This window comes from Biomphalaria glabrata, chromosome 7 (assembly GCF_947242115.1).
Source record: "Biomphalaria glabrata chromosome 7, xgBioGlab47.1, whole genome shotgun sequence".
In the NCBI taxonomy this organism is placed as follows: Eukaryota; Metazoa; Mollusca; class Gastropoda; family Planorbidae; genus Biomphalaria; species Biomphalaria glabrata.
The window spans coordinates 14140876-14165446 of record NC_074717.1 but is presented as its reverse complement, the minus strand read 5'-3'; the positions used below and the strand labels follow the sequence as shown (position 1 = coordinate 14165446).

Below are 24571 nucleotides of genomic sequence, written 5' to 3'. Positions count from 1 at the left end.
GTATTTGATATTTGGTCAGATAATGAGTAAACGTACAATATATAAAACTCAAACCATAGAATTTATTTACAATTTTATTGTACACTCAGTTACCAATGTTTCTTTATCAAAAAGATGTATTTAGTAATAAACTGTACATTGTTAAGATAAATAGAAATAATGGATATTATTCAGAAAGCAAGGTAGACAACCAGCCATATTAATGGAAGCTGTTAGCAAGAGGTTGTCTTTTTTGTGGTTCCATTTTACCAGGAAACATAAGAAATGAAAAAAAAAACAGAATTATTTACAAGGAATTCTAGAGAAATGTGTTATAACTATATATAAATGATAATTTGAAACTTGTGTGTACCATAATGTGAACTGTCTACTTTAGGAAACTGTGTAAATAACCAGGTAAAGGAGCAAACTGGATACACCCATTAGGTCTTCCCAGATGAGATGAAGCTATCATGGCCACTGGAGTTTTCTATGAATTGTTTTGTTTCTCATGGCCAGGTAAACAGAACAAAATTGTTTAGGATCTTCAATTACACAAAGTTTTAGTCAATTTGGAACAAAACAAAATGCAGACCTATACAACTTCACCAGCAATAAACTTACTGCTTGTGACTTTATAAAAGTAAATGGTGGAAGAGAACTGAAATATTTGTATGTGTGTGACATGTTAATGTGTGAGGGTAGGCAGTCACTGAAATACTACTAGAGTCTATTTACAAACTACCGGTATTTATTGAAAATATGTGCAGGTTGGAATATTAGAATCTATTTACAAACAGACTGTATGTTTTCTAGCTTTAAACAATACAGTTGGAATGTTCATTCAATATATTTACAGCTATTACAAATCTGGTAGTGCATTGGAATGCCATTACATTATATATACTACACTTAGAGCAGAGTTGTCTTCCCATGCCCAATGGATATTTACTTAGCATTTCATTAAAAAGTTTTTTTCTGAAATAGTAGAGACTTCATTTTGGTAGCCTGATCAACAAAATAATTTAGAAATAAGAAATTATTTCAAATTGCAATGACAATTGTTCAATCCTTTTTGGAGTCACTAAATACATGAAAATTAAAAACCACAATCACTGATATTCAATGTAATAGATTGACTTTACAATATAGAAATTTCAAAAACCAAAATAGTTAGCTCAAGAAATAGTCTGGGTTATAAAATGTAAAATAACTAAAACAATAAGAAGAAACAAAAACTATTTCTGAGTACCCACCACACATCCCACCCTAGCAATAAAGTGAATAGATCTTTGAAATAATATACTAACATTACAAACATAAAAGATAAAGATATTTCTCAGCCAATAGAAACCACAACTCTTTTAATTAAATTTATTTAGTGCACAAGATCTTCCAATTGTATTTGAAGATAGGGTCTCATTGCATACGTCTTTAGTCAAAGAGGTAATTTGTAATTTTTAAAAGTTTGATAAGGGATGAATAACATGGAAGTTAAAAACATTGTGATTATCAATTTAAAAAAAAAAAGATTGATTTGTGAATAGAAAACAACAAAATTAATGTATACATTAAAAAAGAAAAGCAAATACTCAATAGGAGTAGAATAAATAGTAGAGGCACAAGATCTAAACTTTTAGATACACAATTAAACACTGGAAGGGTGATCGAATAAGAGGCAACTGTTCTGGAATGGATTGAGAGATCTGCGCTACTTATACATTTTAAACAAGGATGGCATCACAAAATGGAACAAGAAAGAAAAATGTCATTCAAGAAGTCAGGTAAAATAACAGAAAGTGCATTGCAACACCAAATATCAACAAAAAGAATTACAAATTGTTACAATCATTTTTTGTGGTTTAATATTGGTACAGTGTAAATAGCAATAGACAAACAAACTGCTCAAAAACATTTACTTCCAGACTTCTTAAGAAAACCCAAGAAACAAAAGGAAGCTAAAACCAAATGGCTAAAGAAATGAAGTAAGACATTGGAAAACTTCTGTGCTCCAACAAGTTTGTTTTACATCATCTATTACTTATCTCTAGGTATGATGATAGGTTTGGAAAACTGAAAAGATTGGCTTAAAAAGATTTTTTAAAATGCTGATAAGAAAAGAATGTTTACAATGCACTTGAAAATACAAAAACATACAATAGAAACTCTTCAAACAAAACATAAATAATTCGTAAATTAACAAATGATTAAAAAAATATGTTTCACTACCCACTTTTTCACATATATATATATATATATAAATATATATATAAAAAAAGAATTATATGTGTTGATTTAGATTTACAGTTGAATTATAGTAGAAGTACTCATTTCTATTCAAAATGCATTGAACAAAGTTCCAATAGGATTGCAGTATACAATGGAATGCTATGCAATTTGAAAAAAATCAACAATTTGCACTTGTAAAATCATTGTTGTACGTCAGTACAATAGTAAAAAAAAAATTGTTACTAGTGAGCCCCATTCAAATGAAAACATCATTATCAGATGAATTAAAGATGGTTGGATCTAAAGTTAGAACTGTGTTTTCTTTACAGGTGGATTGGTTGTCTTCTGGATTTGATCCTTGTCTTCGCCGTCTGTGTTGATCAACTGTTAGCTCTCCAGACACATGTCTCAGCCTTGTTGCATAGTTGTCAGTCTGTGAGCTGAAAGCCTGATCAGGTTGACTAGGCTCTGATTGCCTATGAACCCTAGCCACTGGAATTGGTTTGGCTGATTTACTGGAGCTAGTTTTGCTAATACCCTGCCTGGGAGCAGGAACAGGTTTCTGATGCTTAGGGTCAGAGCTTAAGCGTCCTGTGTTGGTAGCTTGATTGGCTAAAGCTTCTTTAGGATATGGCTTAGGTGTATCGTAGACTGGCTCTGAGTGTCGTTTGTCTTGTGGTCTGTTCTGATTGAAATTCTGCCTTGGTGTTTGATAAATTGGAGCAGGTGGGTTGGAGCGTATGTCTCCTTGATAACTAACTGGTCGAGCAGGTTCACTACTGTGTTGACCATCTGAGATTTGCTTGGGCGTCTCGTAAATAGGTTCAGGATATGAGTGTGTATGCCTTCTATCGACTGGTGAATTTGTAAGTTTTTCTTGGCCTTGCGTATAATGTTCTTTGTGTCTCGGCTGAGCCACAGGTAGGTTAGCATAATGTTTATTACCTTGTTGGGAAGGGGTCTGATTGGTGACCTCACTATACCTGTCCTTATGTCTATGGTCACCTTCTGGCTTCATAGGAATTTGTTGTATCCTGTCCAAGTCACTGCGTGAGCTTTGTTGAGGTCTGTTAATAATGGAATGATCAGAAGCCGACCTCGAATGATTGCTTTCATTTGGTTTACGTTGTGATAAATTTTGAGTGACATATTCCGGTACAGCCCCAAGAGATGTGGCTTGTGCTGACTTAGGACGATTAAATGACTCCTTCTGCTGAGGATCATCTTGACCAGAAGTCGCTTTTATTTTATGATCATTTAGACCTGGGTAATTATTTTCTCTACATTTATCCAAGAGATGGTCACAGCTCAATGCAGTGAACTTGTTCAAGTTTTCTACTGGTCTATCTCTGACCAAGCCACGACCCATAGTTAATGGGCCAAAGTCATTCCTTTTTAAAGAGACATCTCCATAGCCAGCATAGCTGAACCTTTTGTCTTCATTCTTTCTTTGGAATTCTCCAGAATTTGGAAGCTGACTATCAACAGTACTGGCACCTCCAAGGGAAAGATTGACACAGCTCTGACTCCTGGAGCTTTCACTGACTCTTGATGGTCTGGCAGAGTCAGGAGCTGCAGCATGTCGAGAATGTTTCTGATTGAGCTTTTTCACATACATTCCTTCACGTCCACTCTGTTGATTATCCTCCTTCTTGTTATTTGCTATTGCAGCTTCTTGTGGTTTAGCATTATGTCTGGTGTCAATGAAGGTATCTTCTTTCTCAATGTAAAGCAAGTTGCCCATGCTCCTAGACAGATGTCTATTTGGTTCACGCTTCTCTTTGTTCAGAGCAAGAGAGGACAGCTCAATACAACCCCTTTCAGAGTCAGGTTTGGAAATACTGTCCCTAGACTTGGGATCTAATGAAACTTTCACGCCACATTTGGAAATGTCAAGGTTGGATCTAGCCCTCTGCCCAACAGCAATGCCAGTTGGAAATAAACCATTCTCTACATCGGTTGATGAGTCGGAGGATGAAGATATGTTAAGGTGACTGTCAGGCTCAGAAGTGTCAGATGATGAACTTGATGATGAAACATAAGCCCCAGGATCCAGCGATGCCTGGAGACTGTTCCTAGAGACAGCACTGACCTGATACTGCGGTGAATTAATGTTGTTGGTACTGTGCATGACCATGTTACCTCTGCTCAACACACCATTGGAAGTAGCACTGGCAGAGGGGGGTTGGGATGAGGCACTGGTAGAATCAGGTAAAACTGACTCCTCATAAGATGGGGGTTGTGCAACACCTGGCTCACCTTGCACCCAGGAAAATGCCTGAAATACAAAAAAACAAAATGTTTGGGACTGATGTCAAAAAAAAAAAAAAAACATAAAAGGTATTTAAATAAAAAAAAATAAAAAAAAATGAGTTTATCCTATGTACTGATGACCTATGAAAGGAAACATCAGATGTGTGTAAGTTTAATCATGTGAGCTATGACAATAAAGAATGTTAAAATATTCAAACACAGATAATCATGATTTGCCTATGCATTAGGTGCCTTCATAAATATCTTAAACTTGTCAAATTGAAATAGCATCTTTAAATAATGAATAGTGGCAAGAATATATTATTTTGTTTGTTAGATCTGCACATAAAAACATATCTAAAAAATGTTTCAATCTGACAACAAAAAGTTTATTGTAATTTTACTTTTAAATAATTTATATTAGTTCAATAAAGAACATCAAACTACAATGTATTTAAAAAAGCCAGCATAACTCTGTTCTATTAAGCCAGAGCTAAGCCTTTCAGGAAACAACACTATGATACTAAAATATTGGAATCATTCAATCATGCCTAATTAAATGAGTAAAAGTAAGTTAATAAATGAGCTTTATGTTTAGATATGATCCAAATCAAAGTAACAGAATTTACCATATTGAGGTATCCGATGGGTGTGTTTTGAATAACTTCATCATAAGATGGAGGGTGCTCTCCTGAACTAACGGTCAAACTCATTTGCACATGGTTATGGTGACGTCGTCTGCGAGCTAGAAAAAAAAAGGTTTGTTTACAGCTTTTTATTGACAGGAGATTTACTTCTCCATTTATAAAAGAGTTCAAAATACATTGTTTTATTATTTCAAAATGAATTAACAACATTATAAACTATTCTAATTGATTTGTTTAAATATGTGTTTAAATGTTCATGTTTATCAAACTAGAAAAATATTTTTAAAATCCCTTTTGACAAAGCTTATCTAAGGGCAAGAACTCCATAATTAAAACTATGTCTCAATATTCAATAATGTAGAAGTTGTTTTAACATCAAACCAGACAGGCAGAGTGAGTTTGAAATAAGCTTTGTCAAAAGATGAACTTATTCTCAATGTCATATTTTATAATAAAAATTAATTTTAAAGAGAGAACAAAAATGAATGCAATGCTATTAGCTCTAACACAGATTGATGCTTAACAGGTAAGTTGATTAAAAGCAAGATGACAAACCAAAGATTTAAGAAGCAATGTCTGCTCAAAGCCAAACATCTATATGTGTTTGTCTCCCTTTATTCTTACATTTCAGAAGTAGATCTGAGAAAGTTATCTAAAGTCAAAGTTTAAGACTTACCTCTGTTCTGCTGATGTGCTAAGCCGCCATTCTGAGCCCCAAAAGTATTATTGTTTAGCCGCCGACACCGCCTGATAAATATAATGAGTAGGCACATGACAATCACAAGAAAAACAGACACCACCATTGGAATGATGACACCGATGCCTATGGAATAACTGCTGCCACTTCCTCCAGAGGTACTGCCAGTCCCACTGATGTGATCTAAAATAAAATAAAGCACTTGTTAAAAAGAAACAAGGCTCTGTGACTGCAATTTAATATGTATTTTTGCTAGTTTATCTTACTGCAGGATAGAAAAAAAATGTAAACAGGAAGTCATGAGTTTAAACCCAAAAGAGGCTTTAGTTTTTAATGGTAAATTCATAAAAGCTGTGTTGTGTGTCTATGGCACTTAGCAAGCAGATGTGAAACTTCTCACAATTATATTTCCTTATAAGTAGCTGTGGTGGCGAGCTGGCTGAGTGCTCAAACACTTGGCTTCTGAACCAAGAATCACAGGTTTAACTTCTTCTCTCCTGATTGACGATAGCATCGTTGATTCGACCTCATTAAATTAACTTAATTTTTTGGTTCATAAATTTTGATTTGTGTTATATAAAAAGGGCATACATTTATCTCTACCAATTATAACATTGTCTGATTAAAAGAAAAACTTAATTGAAGCTTAACCCTAAAAGGCTAGTGAAATACAAATGTCAAAATGAATAATTCCTTCTGAGTGCGGAAAATAATTAAGGAGAGATAGAGTTAAATGCTGGTAAAGACTGGGATTTATTATTTAGGGATCTTTGAGTGCCTCTGAGTCCACCCAGCTCCAATGGGTACCTGACAGTTGGGGAAAAGTAAAGCCGGTTGGTCATTTTGCTAGCCACATGACACCCTCATTAGCTGTGGGCTGCAGAAACAGATGACCTTTACATCATCTGCCCTATAGATCGCAAGGTGTGAAAGGAGAACTTTTACTTTACTAGGGTTACTTCCCCTTTATAGCTCAAGTGCTAAATGTTATACAACAAAAGTGATTTGATCATAGCATACTAGGCATGCTATAAGCACATACGTTTCACTAAACAAATACAATTATATAAAAAATATTTTTTATTTTTAGTCTAGATCTATTAAAAATTAATTACATGACATTCACAGTAGTTGATTTAGTTTTACACAATAGAATAATTTTTAAAAAGTATTTTTCATAGTTTGGTTATCATAATCTAAGCATGTGCAATGATATTAAGATTTGTGTGTTTGCAGAAGCTAGAAAAGTCTTTGAAAATAAGGATAATCCATAGTTCCACAGTGACATTGTTTAAAACTATTTTGTGGCTGCTATTACTATTACAATTTATCTTAGGGAGTTTTTTTTGCGTGTGAAACTGAAACATTTCTTACTGCAAATGAAGGCACTCTCATCACTGTTGTCTCCACAGTGATTCACCCCATCACATTTCAGACTGAAGTCTATACATCTGCCACTGTTACATCGAAAGAAATTCTTAAGGTCACTGCAATCTGTGTCAAAAACGCAGAACATTTAATTTTATTTTCTGTCTTAGTCTAGAGGACAATTTGTCTTGCCATTAGTTCATGACAGAGAACAAAACATTTTATGATAGCAACTCAATGCTGAGAGGATAGAGAAATAGTGTGCAGCACTTGAGGAGAGGATGATGCTGTATTATAGAAATAAAGTCTGATTCTTCTTCTAGCCAGCTTGTTGTTGCTGAGCTGTAAGCCTGAGAAGACAATACTTGGAGAAGTGGGTTGCTATCTTAGGTTTTGATTTGACTAAAGGGAGATAAATGTATAACTGATGCTTTTACTTACATAGATGCAGACATTGTAATCACATTTAAAATAACATTTGAACTATAGTTAATGGCTGAAGAAGAGCTGTCTGTGGTGGCTAATTGGGAAAGCACTTGGTTTCTAAACTAGGGGGTTTCAACCTAGACTCCTGCTGAAGACTGGAATTTTGAACTGAAGAATTTTTAGGGTGCCTTTTAGCCCCACTCAATTCTAATGGTTAACTGACATGGTTTGAGGAAGTAAAGGAAGTTGGCCCTTGTGCTGGCCACATAAACATGTCATCAGCCATAGAAATAGCTAAGCTTTCCATCCTCTGTGCCTATAAGAGAATTGTAAGGTCTGAAAGGGGTAGTTTTTTTATTTTACTAATGGCTGAAGAACAAATCTCAAATAATAATTGGAAATTTAAGTAAAAGATAAAAAGAAATTAAGTTTCGTAAAGGTCAGTAGTGCCTTAATGGGTCAATGATAGGTAAAAGATGCTGTACACTTACAGAACCTATAAACTACTAAAACTATTATTCAGACTTACCATCTGTATACATGGCATAGGAAAAAAGCAGAGCACTGTCATCAGTGTAGTACCCCTGTAGTCGGATGTAGAAGCCAACAGTCGATATGTATGTTTTAACAGAAGAACTGGGCGCTATTGGCACATTATCCTTATCAGATGTCAAGCCATTTCTTATTTCTATATAGTTTTGGCTGTTCAAAAATCCTACTAAAGTAAAAAAAAAAGGATTATTACTTTCCAAACATTTATACTAATGCTCGCCACTTTTAATGAATGATTATTGATATTTTTTATCATATGGAATGGAAACTTTTGTTTAATTCATTTATCTATTGATTAATTTGTGATAATACTTTTTGATACCTACCTCTATTATACTGCAAAATATTTAAGTTAATACCACTGAACTCAGGCATTTTCTTGATGACCCAAATACAATCTCTGTAACTCCCATCAGCATAGTCTCCAAGACTAAGTGCCCCGCCCTGGCTGTTTATGACCAGTTTATCACAATCTGAAACAGATCAAAGAAAAGGGGATAGGTACATGTTATCAACATTATTGCCATCTACATTTAAGTGAGGGCATGAGAAGCAACAATCCTCTGTAAAAGCCCTAGACAGAAACCATAGCACCTATGTCACCATACAGGTCAAGTCAATAATCAAAGTAATATGCATGAATGGAAGGAACCAATATAAAACACTAAATATGCTGTACTAATAATGAAGTTCTTCCTGTACATGACATTCGAGATGTTTGTAATTAATATCTTTGAAGATTATTTATAAAAGGTCAAAAGTGCAGATTATGTCAAGTTAAGGATGATAGACCTTTTGGACATCAGAATGATCAACCAATCTTTTCCAATACCTTTTTGATACACAAAAATGCCCTTATGTTTTGTGTATACAAAAAGCACATATTACTTAGTACAATATTCCCAAAAACAAATTTATTTAATTTAAATTTAATTATTTTATTCAATTCACACATTTTCAAAAGCCAAAAATTAAGCAGAGATGTTTAGATATAGCGTAACATCTGGGTCAATGAAACAAACATGGAGTTTGAAGCATGAAATTCCATTTTGTTCCATTAGTTTAGTTACTACTACTTTGACGCTAACTATAAGTTATGTATTAATGTTACCTTGTTCTATTGTTACAGAGCTAGATGATATTCAAATTTGGGTCTGTTTGTCTTTGGAAGACGCTTTGGGCTCCAATATGTGTTGACCCTGAATATAGAATTGTTTGTGGGGGGGACTATTATGGATAGGAATGTGGACGGGCTTTGGGTGGTGATGAGGGACCAAATAACTACACTCCATTGAAGGCTATTTTTCAGAGTGTGATAGCAAAAGTAGATAGGTACCTGCTTTGTGGTCGCTTTGGCAATCTAGGCCTGTCTTAGTTTCACCAGATTTTCTTCACCGTCTTTATATTAATAATAACCTTGGTACCTTAGTGCAGCTGTTATTTATATGTTACACGACATGTTTATTCATACAATACAGGTTGTAGGCCTACATAGGTTGGTGATATGACTCTTTGACAAAAAAAATATTTCCACCCTTGAAATTGGTCATTATTTGCTCAATTTTGGAATTAGTTAGTTAGTTTCCCTTTCAGACCTTGCAGTCTATGTCATGTGGCCAGCACAATGACCAACCACCTTTACTTTCCCAACTAATGTCAGGTACCCATTAGAGCTGGGTGGAATCAGAGGCGCCCAAAGATCCCGAAATAAAAAATCCTAGTCCTCACCAGGATTCAAATGCAGGTTCGGAAGCCGAGCGCTTTACCGCTCAGCCACCACACCTTGCAATTTGAGAATAATAAAGGTCATAAACTTTACTAAACAGAGGAAGTAATGTTTTCCTATTACAATTCAATTTGACAGCTTGATGTATTCTCACATCTATACTTCTTACCTGTTTTTGTGTCTATAATGTTATTCCTATCTGAAATAGAGAATTATGTGATTTTATTAAAATTGAAACTCATATAAATGTAGTTGGACATTTAAATTTGTGAAACTGACGCTTTAAAACTTAATTTCCAAACCAGGAATGAATAAAAGAAATCTCTGTAAAGCCAATAACAATTAAATATGTAAATAATAAATCCAACAACTATTTGATGGAATGACATTTAAGAATGCATGTCTCATGCTATAGCATCATCATTGCACTTTTAGTCCAAACTCTTTTGTAAAAGGGTATCCTCGAGAAAGTTTCTATTTTCCTATAAGTGCTCAACAAACAAAATATCTTAAATCTGAACTGTAGCCTGATTGATAGGTTTAGGATCACTCAGCCACACATATATAGTTAATTAGAATGAGTAAAATTATAAACAGTACCATTTTAAGTAGATTCTTTACTGCCTTTATAACTATTTCTTTAGGTTGTGAGAATTGTGAACCATGATCATATAGTAGTATATATGTAGTATTTTAATATAAATTTTCTAATTTTTATAATGTTAGAATTGAATTCTGTCTTTAATAGGTATATAAAGTGTAGTTCTGTAATCAGTAGCTTTTAAAGTTTGATTTTGGCAATGCAAAAGTTTAGATGTTGTATTAGTTCTGATAGATAGAAAGTACTATGTGTTTCTAGTGTATTCATAATTTTTTGATATTGCTTAGATGAGAATGTATGCATATTATTATATCAATGAACAAAATTATATATGTCTGTGAAAGGACTGTGTTAATCCACCAGAACTGATTGTCTGACTTGAAAATAAAAGTTTTAAAACTCTCTTCAAATAGCCTTCAAAAAAAAAAAATGTCATCACCATCAGGTGACAAAAATCAATTTTAAATTGGTAAATCAATTGTATATATATACTGGGTTCAAGAATATGTAGGTACCCACCCCCCATCATAAGACTAATTTAGTGTGTGACAAAAAAAAATTAAACAAATCAAACAATCTGTATGTATAGGTACATTCAAAAAAAGACATTCCAGCGTAAGTTATGGACCTTTCTTTTTGTTAAATAAATTAAAGGTGTTTCAAATTAACAACAAACTTAGGTCTATCTTCTCATTTTAAATCGGTGGGTTAAGGTAAGTAGTTGTGTTGTTTTTTTAGAAGTTCTTCCACCATGGAATATAGGTGGGGATTTAATCTATTAACACTAAATATTTTTTTTGTTACCTGTGCCATCTAATTGTTAATCTTTACGATGACCATGAAATGAAAGATTGTTGCATGCTAAAGTTAAAGTAACACCCAGAATGCAAAAAACTTCCTCAAGGTACTCCTTACTTACTTCATACACCCTTCTAGCTGTTTATGTTGGCTGTTGGGCAAGCTAGTTATTGGTTCTTTGATTGTCTGTTTAGCAAGCTAGTTATTGGTTCTTTGATTGTCTGTTGGGCAAGCTAGTTATTGGTTCTTTGATTGTCTGTTGGGCAAGCTAGTTATTGGTTCTTTGATTGTCTGTTGGGCAAGCTAGTTATTGGTTCTTTGATTGTCTGTTGGGCAAGCTAGTTATTGGTTCTTTGATTGTCTGTTGGGCAAGCTAGTTATTGGTTCTTTGATTGTCTGTTGGGCAAGCTAGTTATTGGTTCTTTGATTGTCTGTTGGGCAAGCTAGTTATTGGTTCTTTGATTGTCTGTTGGGCAAGCTAGTTATTGGTTCTTTGATTGTCTGTTGGGCAAGCTAGTTATTGGTTCTTTGATTGTCTGTTGGGCAAGCTAGTTATTGGTTCTTTGATTGTCTGTTGGGCAAGCTAGTTATTGGTTCTTTGATTGTCTGTTGGGCAAGCTAGTTATTGGTTCTTTGATTGTCTGTTGGGCAAGCTAGTTATTGGTTCTTTGATTGTCTGTTGGGCAAGCTAGTTATTGGTTCTTTGATTGTCTGTTGGGCAAGCTAGTTATTGGTTCTTTGATTGTCTGTTGGGCAAGCTAGTTATTGGTTCTTTGATTGTCTGTTGGGCAAGCTAGTTATTGGTTCTTTGATTGTCTGTTGGGCAAGCTAGTTATTGGTTCTTTGATTGTCTGTTGGGCAAGCTAGTTATTGGTTCTTTGATTGTCTGTTGGGCAAGCTAGTTATTGGTTCTTTGATTGTCTGTTGGGCAAGCTAGTTATTGGTTCTTTGATTGTCTGTTGGGCAAGCTAGTTATTGGTTCTTTGATTGTCTGTTTAGCAAGCTAGTTATTGGTTCTTTGATTGTCTGTTGGGCAAGCTAGTTATTGGTTCTTTGATTGTCTGTTGGGCAAGCTAGTTATTGGTTCTTTGATTGTCTATCGGGCAAGCTAGTTATTGGTTCTTTGATTGTCTGTTGGGCAAGCTAGTTATTGGTTCTTTGATTGTTTGTTGGGCAAGCTAGTTATTGGTTCTTTGATTGTCTGTTTAGCAAGCTAGTTATTGGTTCTTTGATTGTCTGTTGGGCAAGCTAGTTATTGGTTCTTTGATTGTCTGTTGGGCAAGCTAGTTATTGGTTCTTGGATTGTCTGTTTAGCAAGCTAGTTATTGGTTCTTTGATTGTCTGTTGGGCAAGCTAGTTATTGGTTCTTTGATTGTCTGTTGGGCAAGCTAGTTATTGGTTCTTGGATTGTTTGTGATGCTAAATAGTTCTTTGTAGATCTAAATGTGACACATTTTTTAATCTATTCCATGCATTTGTCATTCTCAAGGGCTCCTGTGAGCCCCTAATGGGCCCAAGCGAAATAAATCCCTTCAAGCCATGGTAGCTATGCTACAGGCTATGGGCATTCTTAGGTCATGGGCCCCGGTTCATTGAACCCCTCTACGCCACGGATGCTACAAGACTGTACTTAAACACTTAAAACTAAGCAAACTTAATATTTTGTTTTAATACTGAACATCTGACTGATGGTACAGCTGGAACATATTTAAATGATAAAAATGAACATTTTCAACTTACCTTTATATGCAATGGCAGCTGCTTTGAATCCAGTAAAACTGTAATACCCTCCTGCTACAACATCACCAGTAGTGAATGTTATATTCATAGATGGCCCATCAGAAATCAAATAGGGCCGGTCCATTTCTCCTGTCAGTTTTTCATGATTTGCTCCTTGAATCTGAGTAAAACAACAAACAAACAATAATTATTAAAGAATGTATTTTGCTCACTTTGTATTTAGATAAATAAATGGACTGTGTACTTGTATCTCAACACCCTTAAAACACCAAGTGCTACAGTAACAAAAACCAGATGATCAAATTACTTAGCTAATGAGAAAATATAAATTGAGTGATTCATTTTGTTTAACTACATGTTTCTCAAACATCAATCACCAATCATGCCAATCAAACTAATTAGATTCATCTTGTATGGCTATAGGATTATATTATTTGTCATTCTCTCTGAGATAACAATCAAATATAAAACATATCTAAGATAAAAGTCTACAAAATGAGGAATGAAACTTGAGCAGACTTTATTAGTAAGGAAACACACCAACAACTTGTTGCTTTGTTTGATATGTTTTTTTTTGGGTGTTCCTGTAGAGTTTATTACACCCACAATAAGAAAACCTGGGAATATCTGGATGACAGTCCAAAGCCTAGACTAAAAGTAGTTAGACATTGAAAACTTTGAAAAATTGAATAAGACTTTAAAATCATAACTACTTGCCCAATAGGAATTTTTTTTGTAAGACTAATATGTGAAATAAATATGTAGTAGCATCCATACATTTTACTGAATTACTTTTTGTATAGAATATCTTTCATGCTATACCATGTAGCACTAAATCTATTTATTGATAATGGATGTAAGCACTCCACTACCTATAAAATGCTTCTTAATGGCATGCATCTCAAATAACTCTCTGAAATCAATCCAACTACTGGCCATCACGTGTGGCTCAGATATTAAGTCCAGCGGAACTGTTCTCACTATCAGGAGAACGGGGAAAGGTGAGTAACTGGTGCCTTAAGGCTATGGCTGGCTACCCACCTAGGGGAAAGAAAACTCTGAATTTAAACCTCTGTTGCCTTGCAGCTATACCCAATCATGGGAAAGGCTTCGGGAGTAAAAATCAGGAGATGGTGACCCTATCGGCACAGCCGTTCCTTAGGTTACATCAGCTTCATGGAGAGGGGGGTGTGATGATCACACTTGCCAGAGATTATATTATCAAACTTGACAATTCAATGAAATGACGAAAGAAACATCGCTCTGTATTTTCTTCAAACTTCTTTAATAACTTCTTCAACTTTCACATCAAATTAACTCCTTAATTCAATAACAACTTGACACTTCATAAATAAAACTTAAAGATACATAAAACTTCACTTAGTATAACTTCAACTTCAACTACTAAAACTTTACTTAATGGACCCTCTAATATCACAAAACTTATTACTAATCAAGAACTGAGCGAGGACCATCGCTCTACAAAAACTACTACTATGCGAGGACCCCGTCTAATTGACTTTTTCTTAATTTATACCTTTCTTAATTGTATGTTCTAGAATCATGGAACCTTCTCCTTTAATTATTTTAGTAACTTTGACCTTCTAGAAGCTGACGTGTGCTATTTTTTCCCTTAACCTCTTTCTTTGATTGGATACCTAAAATTAACTTGTTTACGCTGGACACTTGCACTGGTTTGAACTTGAGCTTCTAGAAACTGGTCGAAATAGGTCACAGACTCGACTCGTGACAGGGGGATCTGCTGTGTGGGCAACATCGTTCCAACCACAACTAATGCCCAGGCATTCATCTCATTTCCATGAGATGATCCATATTCGCTTTGAGACTGAAGGAGGCCATAGGAATGTAGGATATAATTACAACAAAAAGCAACTTAACCTGATTAGCACTTGCATAAAATTATTATAAATGTCACGTATCAATTTATAAACCAAAGTCTAGTTTAAAATAAACTTAACATATCTATGCTAATTACAGAAAAACTGCACGCGCAAGTGTCAAAATTTCCCATGGTGTCATCACATCCGGTGACATCTTGATTGGTTAAAGGCAAGCGTCTATGGGAGGGGGGCTATTTTCTGCCCGAAATTTTTTAATATATATTATGTTTGGGTGTCTCTAACACGTTGTAACAAGCATATTTGTACTAAAGTTGATATTCATTTTTATCTCCAACGCTGTAAGATTAGAAAAATTGTTCGAATTATAAATATTATAATCAAATTATGAAACGATCGTCAAGTATCAATAAAATAAAAAGTGGGAATAACAAAGAACACTGACATATAGCAGGGGATACGAATGACACTTTAAGTGAATGTATCATCTTTGAACATGATTTTTATTGGTAGTTACTTCTTTCTTTTTATATATATATAATTGTTATTCGAAAATATTTGTTGCGACCATATCTTCAATGTTGCAAAATACTTTTTCAACAACTGAAATCAAATGGGTCATAATGCTGTTGCAGTCTAATCACGACGTAAATCACATTTACCTAAGCTAATGAACGAAGAAAGAAATATATAGTTGGGGTTGCTGCCTAATGTAAAATTGTATAAAGGGGTCGTGGAGCTCAAAAGGTTGAGAACCACTGTACTATATATATTTTGTGATTCCAAGTTTTGAATTAAAGTTCTATATTTGATTTAAAAAGGATCTTCATTTATTGAATCTCTAAGACATATTTTAAATCCAGAGATATATCTGCAGAATCCCCAGCAAGTCACAGTAACTTCTTGTAACATCTGACATCTCAAGAAAAGATCTACAACTTTAGCACCATCGACAAATTAGCACTTTCAACAACAGAGTACTGTGACAATAAAGTATTGCTGAAATAAGCTGTTTTATTGATCCAGTTAAAAACTGGTTAGGACAAAAAAACAAGTTTAGTAGAAAGGAGATATTTAGGCACAAGTCTAGACTGAAAGGTTTCATCCAATGTGGACGACTATCATGTATATCTTATCTGTTCTCACTCCTAGTGATTGAAATCTGGTAGTTAAAAGATATCTGGTAGTTATAAGATAAATTAATGCACGCTGATGTTCAAATATTGAACTAGGAACTAACCTGTATTTGAGACCTGGGAGACAGGATCCAGTCATCAAACATCACTGCTATACAGTCTGTAATGATTGAGCTCTTGATTATGTAGGTGTATATTTCACTATTAGCCACATAAGGAGAGGAGAAATTTGGACTTGTGAAAGATCTCTTTGGTAAAGGGTTTGACGATTCAATAGTTATAACCTGTACTTTTTCTGGAAGAAAATATACAAAAATAAAAAACAACAAATTAATACTAGGAAACACAGAAAATTGTTTTAGACAAGATCTTCAATGGCTCAAGAGTTTGGATAAGAAGCAAAGGAAAGATCACTCTTTTATTTCTGCAAGTTGGACTAGAGTTACCCTACGAAAATAAAAGGGGGCGGGGGGAAAACAAGGAGTATTCACCCGTCACAAAATAGCAGGGCCGGACTTAACCGATGTGACCAAGAAGTCATTGAAAAATCACTCTTTTTTATTTCTACCCCACGTAGTTTTAGCGCGAAAAAAGAGGGGGGGGGGGGGGGAGGAGAACAAGTAAACTACTCTGTATTCACCCATCAGTAAATAGCAGGGCCGGACTTAACCTTTGTGGGGCCCTATGCAAAACGGAATTTGCGGGGCCCATTTTGGGTAGGGATACAGATTATAAGTGAAAATTAAATGTTTATATTAGAAAATACATTCGTCTTTGCATTTTATTCATTCTTTAATACATACAGAAATACTTGCAGCGAAGTCATACAGTGTAACATAAAAATTCTATTTCCTATATAGATCACGTTCAATAACAAGAATTACAAAATGTTTCAATCTATCTACAAGAATTGTTGACCTCAAGTAATTCTTCATTAATTTGAGGCACGAGAAGCTTCTTTCAGTAGATTCCAAAATTACGGGATAATGTTGTTTTCCATATTGAATGACACCCCAAAATGACAATTTTTGTCTATATATTTCAGGAGATATGAGTTTTCTAAAGATTTAAATAATTTCCGGAGATTTCCAGAACTTATTATTATATTTTGCAATTTTATGAGATTTCCATGAGCTCCTAGTAAATCGACAGGAGGCCGCAGGAAATCTGTTATAAGTTATAAAATGGTTTAATTTAATAATTTATACACCTAGAACTAGCGCAGGTTATATGAAAGTGTGGGGCCCACTGCGGTCATATAAGTTGTAGTGGCCTAAGGCAGGCCCTGCAAAATAGAGACGTTATAATATATTTTAAAGGTGATATGGACCAGTGTTATAAGAGACACATTACCTAACTCTTTTGTGTATTAACAATCTGTTAAATTGAATTCCATAATGAGGGGAATAAAGAAAAGCAGTGTCACAAAGTCCAAAAAAAACAACAACCTGCTCTATAAAGTATTTTGCTATTCTGTTGCTTTTGAGAAATGAGAAACACCATGCATTTTATTATTATTATTGCAGTATCATAAATAGAAAGAGGATGAATGCAATAGACAATCAAGGTCTGTCTACATGCTTTAAGAGAGACTGCTAAATCCATCAGTTTTTTTTTAATCCCAGTACAATGGTACGAATCTAAAACTCTCAAACACAAAATTAGTTTTATAAACTATAATAAACAAGAGAATTAACTTTGGAAAAAAAAAGCTCTAACTACCATTCTTTTCTTCTATTTTTTCACATCATACTCTGCATCAAGGAATAAATTCAGTGACAAATTTAGTTGGTGATAACTTGTCAGTCTAAATAAACATTCCTTTTTATTATAGAAGTTCATGGCTCAACAATCACATCAAGTGTTCTAAATGAAAAACTAAAACAAAACTCACCTTTAACTGTGACTTTCAGCCTCATGTAAATGACACCAGAGTCAGACAGCTGTTTATAAAAGCAGCCAAAGATGCCTAATTGTGAGGAATCAGTCATGAAATTAATAAGATCTTTTGATGCTGTCACCATTTTGTTCACTGCCAGGTAGTAATTGTCATAGACACTCAAGTAAATGCAGCTAAACAAAAATTTAAAAAGATGTATTTCATTGAACATTATTCTATCAATATAAACAGAACTGTGGAAAAACACATACATATAGTCAACTGTGGTGATCACATACATATAGTCTACTGTGGTGATCACATACATATAGTCTACTGTGGTGATCACATACATATAGTCTACTGTGGTGATCACATACATATAGTCAACTGTGGTGATCACATACATATAGTCAACTGTGGTGATCACATACATATAGTCTACTGTGGTGATCACCTACATTTGTCTTACGTTGTCATGGATTCTAAAGTCTGTCAATGTTGATGTGGAAATGAGCTTAACGCTCTTGACAGTCATAAGTCTATGGAGTGTGGTGGCTGAGTCCTCTCTGGTTTGAATCTCAGAAAAGATTAAGATTTTGAATTTCAGGATTCTATGGATGCCTCAGAATCCACCCAACTCCCATGGGTACCTGACATTATTTTGTGACAGGTGGGTTAGTAGTTGTGCAGGCCTCATGACACCCTCACCAGCCCTGAGCCATCAAAACATCGTCTGCCCTGAGCCATTGAAACCTCATCAGCCCTGAGCCATTGAAACATCATCAGCCCTTGAGATAACAAAATCTGAAAGGGATACATTACCTTTGCCTACTCAAAGGACTTGCATCTTAAAATTTTTCTGACAGTCAAAGCCATCTCATAGTTGTCCTATGTGATTAAATTAACTCTGGTAGAACCTACTTTCAACTGAGAGTAAGGACAAATGGCAACTCATGGATTTATATAAACCACTTTGTTTTACATGTTTTGGATGTTCCTTCAGATTCTTGCACAGAATGACAGCCCAGAGCGCAAACCACTTTATTTTTACACTTGTTCTGGTATTATATCATCCTATCTGCAGTAAGAAGACTGGAAATTGTCAGTATTTTCTTCCTAGTTTGTATCCATCTTTGATATTTATCCTTTTTATAGGATTCAAACAAATGAAATTGTAAGAAATTCAATGTAACTATCCAAAAGTTTTGGACAAATTGAAAGTGACTAGTCCATATTTCATGTACTACATAAAGTTGTTGCTCATTAGTTGTCTGTTTCTCGAGATGCAAGTTGTGCTCCTGTAGTTGTTCCAATACCGATACATAGAGTGCAACACATGTAAGACATATTAGCATATGGTTGCATTTGTAGCATGTTTTTACATATCTGTAGTATGTCATATACTGACCTAATGGTATTTTCATAGTTTATGTTGAGTTATTTTTATTAGTAAATTAAATTTTGCACAAATGACACTTGTTGTAAAAAACCTTTAAAACCTATGGGTTATATGCATGAAAATATGGTATATAGAAACCAATAATTAAACTATGTTAGATATATATATATTTGACAGTTTCTTACTTATTCGCACACTCAGTGGGACTGTTCTTGCTGTAATAATTACTGCAAAGAGGATAATCAAAAAACTCATTGGCCATTTCAAGCTGGAAGCGGCAGGATTGGCAAGTCTTCAATAAAATCTGGCAAGAGGTTGAAAGAGTTTTGTTGGTATATGACATGTTCACAAAGATCTCTGTGGTATCTCCAGGATTTGCCATATATACTGTAGGTGGTTGATACTCTGGGTTGTCTGGTTTACAAAGGTTGTACTCTGATTGGAGATATAAATGAAAAAACCATGTCAATTATAATGTCTATTCCATTAGATAGAGATTTAATAAAGATATAAGAATAGAAAATAACATCAGAAGAGTATTTTCAAAATGCTGCGAAGTCTAAGAACTAAAACATTTTTGGCAGTTCTTTATAATTGCTGTAAAAATTGAGTCAAAAAGAAAGAACTATTTTCCAGCGCCTATATCTTGACCCACAAAAATATAATACTAGATACAACACAAATATACAATTCTGCTTAGTCTTTGACAAATTCTTTTTATTTTATGTCTTTGGGGAAATCTGAGCTGAGATAGATAGGTTTTGAAAACTTACCTTTTGAAACACCATAATTTTGTTCACCTTCACACCACATCACAGTTACTGAAAATACAAAATATATAATTATATTTATTTCTATAATTATACAATGTCTATAGCTAATTACAAACATCTTATAAATATTATCATTGAAAATGTAAAACCCCATAAATAAGTTTTAAAAATGTTTCCCAGTAATCTTCATCATAGAACTAAAAAAGACAAATATACAAAATACTTAAAAAAAACAAAAAAAACAATCAAATAATTAGTTTTCTTAATGGTTAATTTATTTGATTCAATTATTGTTTTTTCAAGTACAAGAAATAATGCATGTACCAGACAGACAAAGTGAGTAAAAGCTTTGTAAAAAATAAAGACAAATTATGTTTTTTATTTGGTGTATGTTCCTGAAAGACAATAGATGATATTATCTGATGGTAAGTACTTTTTAAAAGTTCACAATGTAATCGTTAGGAATATCTGACATGATAAGCTCTTCACTCACCAACCAGTAAGAGAAGTCCTATGTAACACACTTTTTTAGACATCATAGCAATCAGGTGACTTGATTCACGACAAAGTCAGTCAATGCTACATAATATTTTTCTGTCCATTCTGAAAGTGAAATAAAGACATTGATTAAAATTCAGATCATTAGCTGTAAATTAATAGTCAAAACAATTAATAGAAATTTATTTTACTATGCTAAAACATTTTTTTTTTTTGCTTTATGAAATGTAGGATTTTTTTACATATATATATAAAAATCCAAAATAAATGGAGCTTTAAAAGTTGCAAAACAATAAGTCAATAACCCAAAATGTGAACTTTAAATTATAACTAATATCGCATACACTATATATTTATTAAAAACATGTACTTAAGATAATTAAGCAATAAATGTTTTCATATTATGTATATAAAAAAATTACTTTTTGTCAGTTTGTGTTTAAATTGGCATCAATATAGTTGCCACACACTTCAGAGTGTATTTGAACATATGCTGCTGGCTTAGGTTTATATTGAATGGGAACTAGTGTGTTGGTGAGATAAGAGTGGTGTAAATCTATTATTGACCAAACTGTGTAATGATTTAGTCAATGGTGAACAAAAAGTAGTGCAGATTGTAGTGTTTGCTATTGTGAGCAACTTAGAACAGGAACAAAACAACCTTTTTTAATATTCTTAAAAAGTTTAAATGGGTCTAGGTGGCTAAGTGGTTTAATTAAAACACTTAGCTCCAAACCTAGAGGCTTCAAGTTTGAATACCGGTGATCAGTTGGGCTTCAAACTTCATAACTTTTAGGAAGCATTTCAGTCCAACAAATTGTTATGGATACCTGACTTAGGCTGGGGAATTAATGGCAGTTGGCCAGTGTGTTGATGACATAACATTGGCTTGTTACTTGTCCGTCATATAAAAAGATTAGATTTATATTATCTGCCCCATAGATCACAAGGTCTGAAATGGGTATCATTTTTTTTAAACGGTTTTTGTGTAGAGCTCAAATTGCACTTCCTAGAAAAGGTCAACCCATTTCAATCTGATAGTATCAAAGAAAGTCTTCTGATTGAACCCAGCCAGCACAACTATAATTGAACGTTTTATTTATATGTACAGTTAAATTGTTAACACTTTAGTTTAGAAAGGGTTTTGTACTTTTATTACATATTTATATCAGAAAGTGATAAAGTATATTTTATATGTAGCCAATCACAGTAAACATTAATGGTATCAGTATTTCTGTAGCTACCAATATTTAATAATGTCCAAGAAATAACTGCTAAATTCTATATAAGATACCTATATTTCTAGCCCTAAGACTGAAAAAAAACCTAAGAAGTTGTTTTTTTTTGTCTTACAAAGCTTATCATGGCTAACCCCATAAATATGACTCTGTCTGGCTGGGGCTTGACCTCTTTGAGTAATATTTCATATTTAATGTAAAAAACATTTTTTTAGGGGGTCCCCTCTCAAATGGGGGCCTGGGAAATTTTCAAATTCTCTCCCACCCCTCTGCCCAAGTCATAGTGATAGTTTAATATTTAGGCATGGTCAATGCTATAAATACATTTAGCTATGGTAGAGGAAAGCATACTGTATAAAAATTACTTTTTTGGGGGAAGGAAGGTAATTATTTTAAAAGTATTTTTTTTACAAAAAAAAATATGTTGCAAAAAATATTCAATAAACATGTATTTCGAAATTAATACTAAAAATTTACTGATTAAGTTTATTTTTGCTTTAATCCTGAAACCCAATATTCAGGTCTTGCCCAGCTGATGCATCATGAGGCCTTAGCACCGGAAACACCCTCATGGATGTGTGTGGGATTAAAGAAAAGGATGCTTTCATACCTCTTAATACCATGGCACTTCATCGGAAAGTAGAATGATGATCTTGCATAGAGATACAAAACTAAAAGTGCTGAATAGCAAAATGGATCATGCACGCACTGTACTACCACAGTATTTCTCTAGAAACCATCAAATTAAAGATGCTTTGATAAAACATTGATAAAAATATGGTGAGGGCTTTGATATGGGAAACAAAAGAGTGGGAGGGGTTGATAAGGCACTTTTACTCTAGATCTGTTATTTATATATATAATAACCTCTAGATCTACTATATTTATCATTTAGACTCTTGATCTTAAGACTCTTATAATAGATGATAGATCTATAATATAGATCTATTGAGACTATTCTACACTAGTTGTACTCTATGCATACATAAACTAAGGTGACCTGATATTTGGGGAAAAATGCGGTACACATGTTGATCATGGGATGTAAAGAGAACAGGCTTACAATTTTTTTTTTGAGTAATATTTCCACAACTAGGACATTATTACAGTACATCACAATGTACACAAACACACAAAATTTACACAAAATGTAGGCCTTCTGCATGGAATATTGTCACAATGTTGTGTACAAACTGCAGCCACAATTCAGTACACAGGTTTTCAAAGATATTTTTAATTACAGTGGGACACTTCTCTTGTAAAAAGAAATATGATTTCAAAGCAGGTAATAATTTAAATAGTCTCTTCACAGAAGGCTTCAGAACTAACCACTTGGTCTGAATTTTGCTGTGTATTTTATATTCTAGATTGACGAATTTGTTATTTTTTTCTTTTAAAGATTTCCAGAAAAGAGTATTGCAAAGAACTGTATCATCAGGGAAAACAATTTCCCTTTATTGTGAGCTTGAAGCATGTGTGAACGCTGTTAAAAATTGGGCATCATTAACCTGCTTCTTTACTTTTTCATTTTATAGGGACCAAATCTTTTCTAACGATTTCTTTACATCTGTTTGAAAACTGTTATTATGGAAAACTATATATGATAGACAAAAGTACCTTTGTCTGCTGCGATTGTATCTATTTGAATTAGTATTTGAATGTTGAAGAAGTACCTTAATGAAAGCTTATAAGATTAAGAAAGATTTTAAAACAAAAGAGAACCTTTTATTTTTATAATGAAAGTGTGACATTGGCTGTCCTGCCCAGACATTTATGAAGTCATATACGTCATATAGATCTAGGTCTAGAATCTAGAACAGTAATAAAAACTAATAGATCTATATCATGATTATATGTAAAACAGTCAGAGTCTAGTCTACATTAGTTATTATACTCATTATAATAGTCATAGATATACTATACATATATTCTATATCTATGGGCCTATGTAATTGATAGTTCTATTTATAACTGGTCTGCACTTATAAATTATAGAATATCATATATTTAATCATAACTTAAACTAAAACTGGGATAACTAGACCTTATCTAGATGATAGATATAGATCTAGATCTATATAAATATAAGCCATAATTATTCATAAAAATCATGATAATGATTAATCATTTTTTTAATGTGAAAGATGTTTAATTTATGAATAATTTTGCAAGATTAAAATCTAGATGTTCACCCTATAGTCTAGGCATAATATCTAGCTCTACCTCCGAAAGGCAATAAACTCAATAGTGGCACAATTCAAGTTCCAGCCATTTCCTAGTTAAACAACTCCAGTTAAAACACAAGTGACGTAATAGAGGTAACGGCATCTTCCGGAAATGTTACCTAAGCTGAATACAGTATACTAGTAAAAGAAAATATATATATATATACAGGGCAGTGCTTTCACTTCCGAGTATTCTACACAAAATTATTCGTAATAATCTATATAGATATAGATCTGGGTCTGGATCTTTTAAATCCATAAATGTTTTAAATTTTTGGCGTGGGATATTAATATTAAAAAAAAATAAATTCACATAACAACTACTTTCTCTACACTCTGGCCATTGGCGAATCCAGGGTGGGGGGGGGGGGGGGGGCGGTAGGGGCGAATATCTATATAATATAACAGTAGTGATGCTCAACCTCACTCTGACGGTGGGCCATTTTAATATTCGACATTCGAGTCGCGGGCCACATGACGTAAAATGGAAAAAATGGAAATTATACAATAAACTTATTTTTATGAGAAACCCGTGAATCTAGAAT

At 33.7% G+C, this 24571-nt stretch overlaps 1 protein-coding gene across 4 annotated transcripts; it reads right to left on the bottom strand.

Moving 5' to 3' along the window:
- Positions 1–61: 61 nt before the first annotated feature.
- Positions 62–24178, bottom strand: LOC106074721 (uncharacterized). Of its 4 annotated transcripts, XM_056034826.1 has the most exons (15): positions 24025–24121; positions 23524–23612; positions 20559–20668; positions 20066–20113; positions 19478–19727; positions 17906–18084; positions 16116–16306; positions 13017–13176; positions 10047–10076; positions 8478–8624; positions 8129–8317; positions 7180–7299; positions 5785–5988; positions 5091–5206; positions 62–4486 (listed from the first exon to the last, which is right to left on the bottom strand). In XM_056034826.1, exons 3-15 carry the CDS (start codon positions 20602–20604, stop codon positions 2465–2467), a joined length of 3702 nt encoding a protein of 1233 aa, XP_055890801.1. In that variant the 5' UTR covers positions 20605–20668; positions 23524–23612; positions 24025–24121; the 3' UTR covers positions 62–2464. The 4 variants fall into 4 exon arrangements, with proteins under 4 accessions (XP_055890801.1, XP_055890799.1, XP_055890802.1 ...); XM_056034824.1 differs by lacking the exon at positions 23524–23612 and having other exon boundaries at positions 24025–24178; XM_056034827.1 differs by lacking the exon at positions 23524–23612 and having other exon boundaries at positions 8129–8314; positions 24025–24178.
- Positions 24179–24571: the final 393 nt, after the last annotated feature.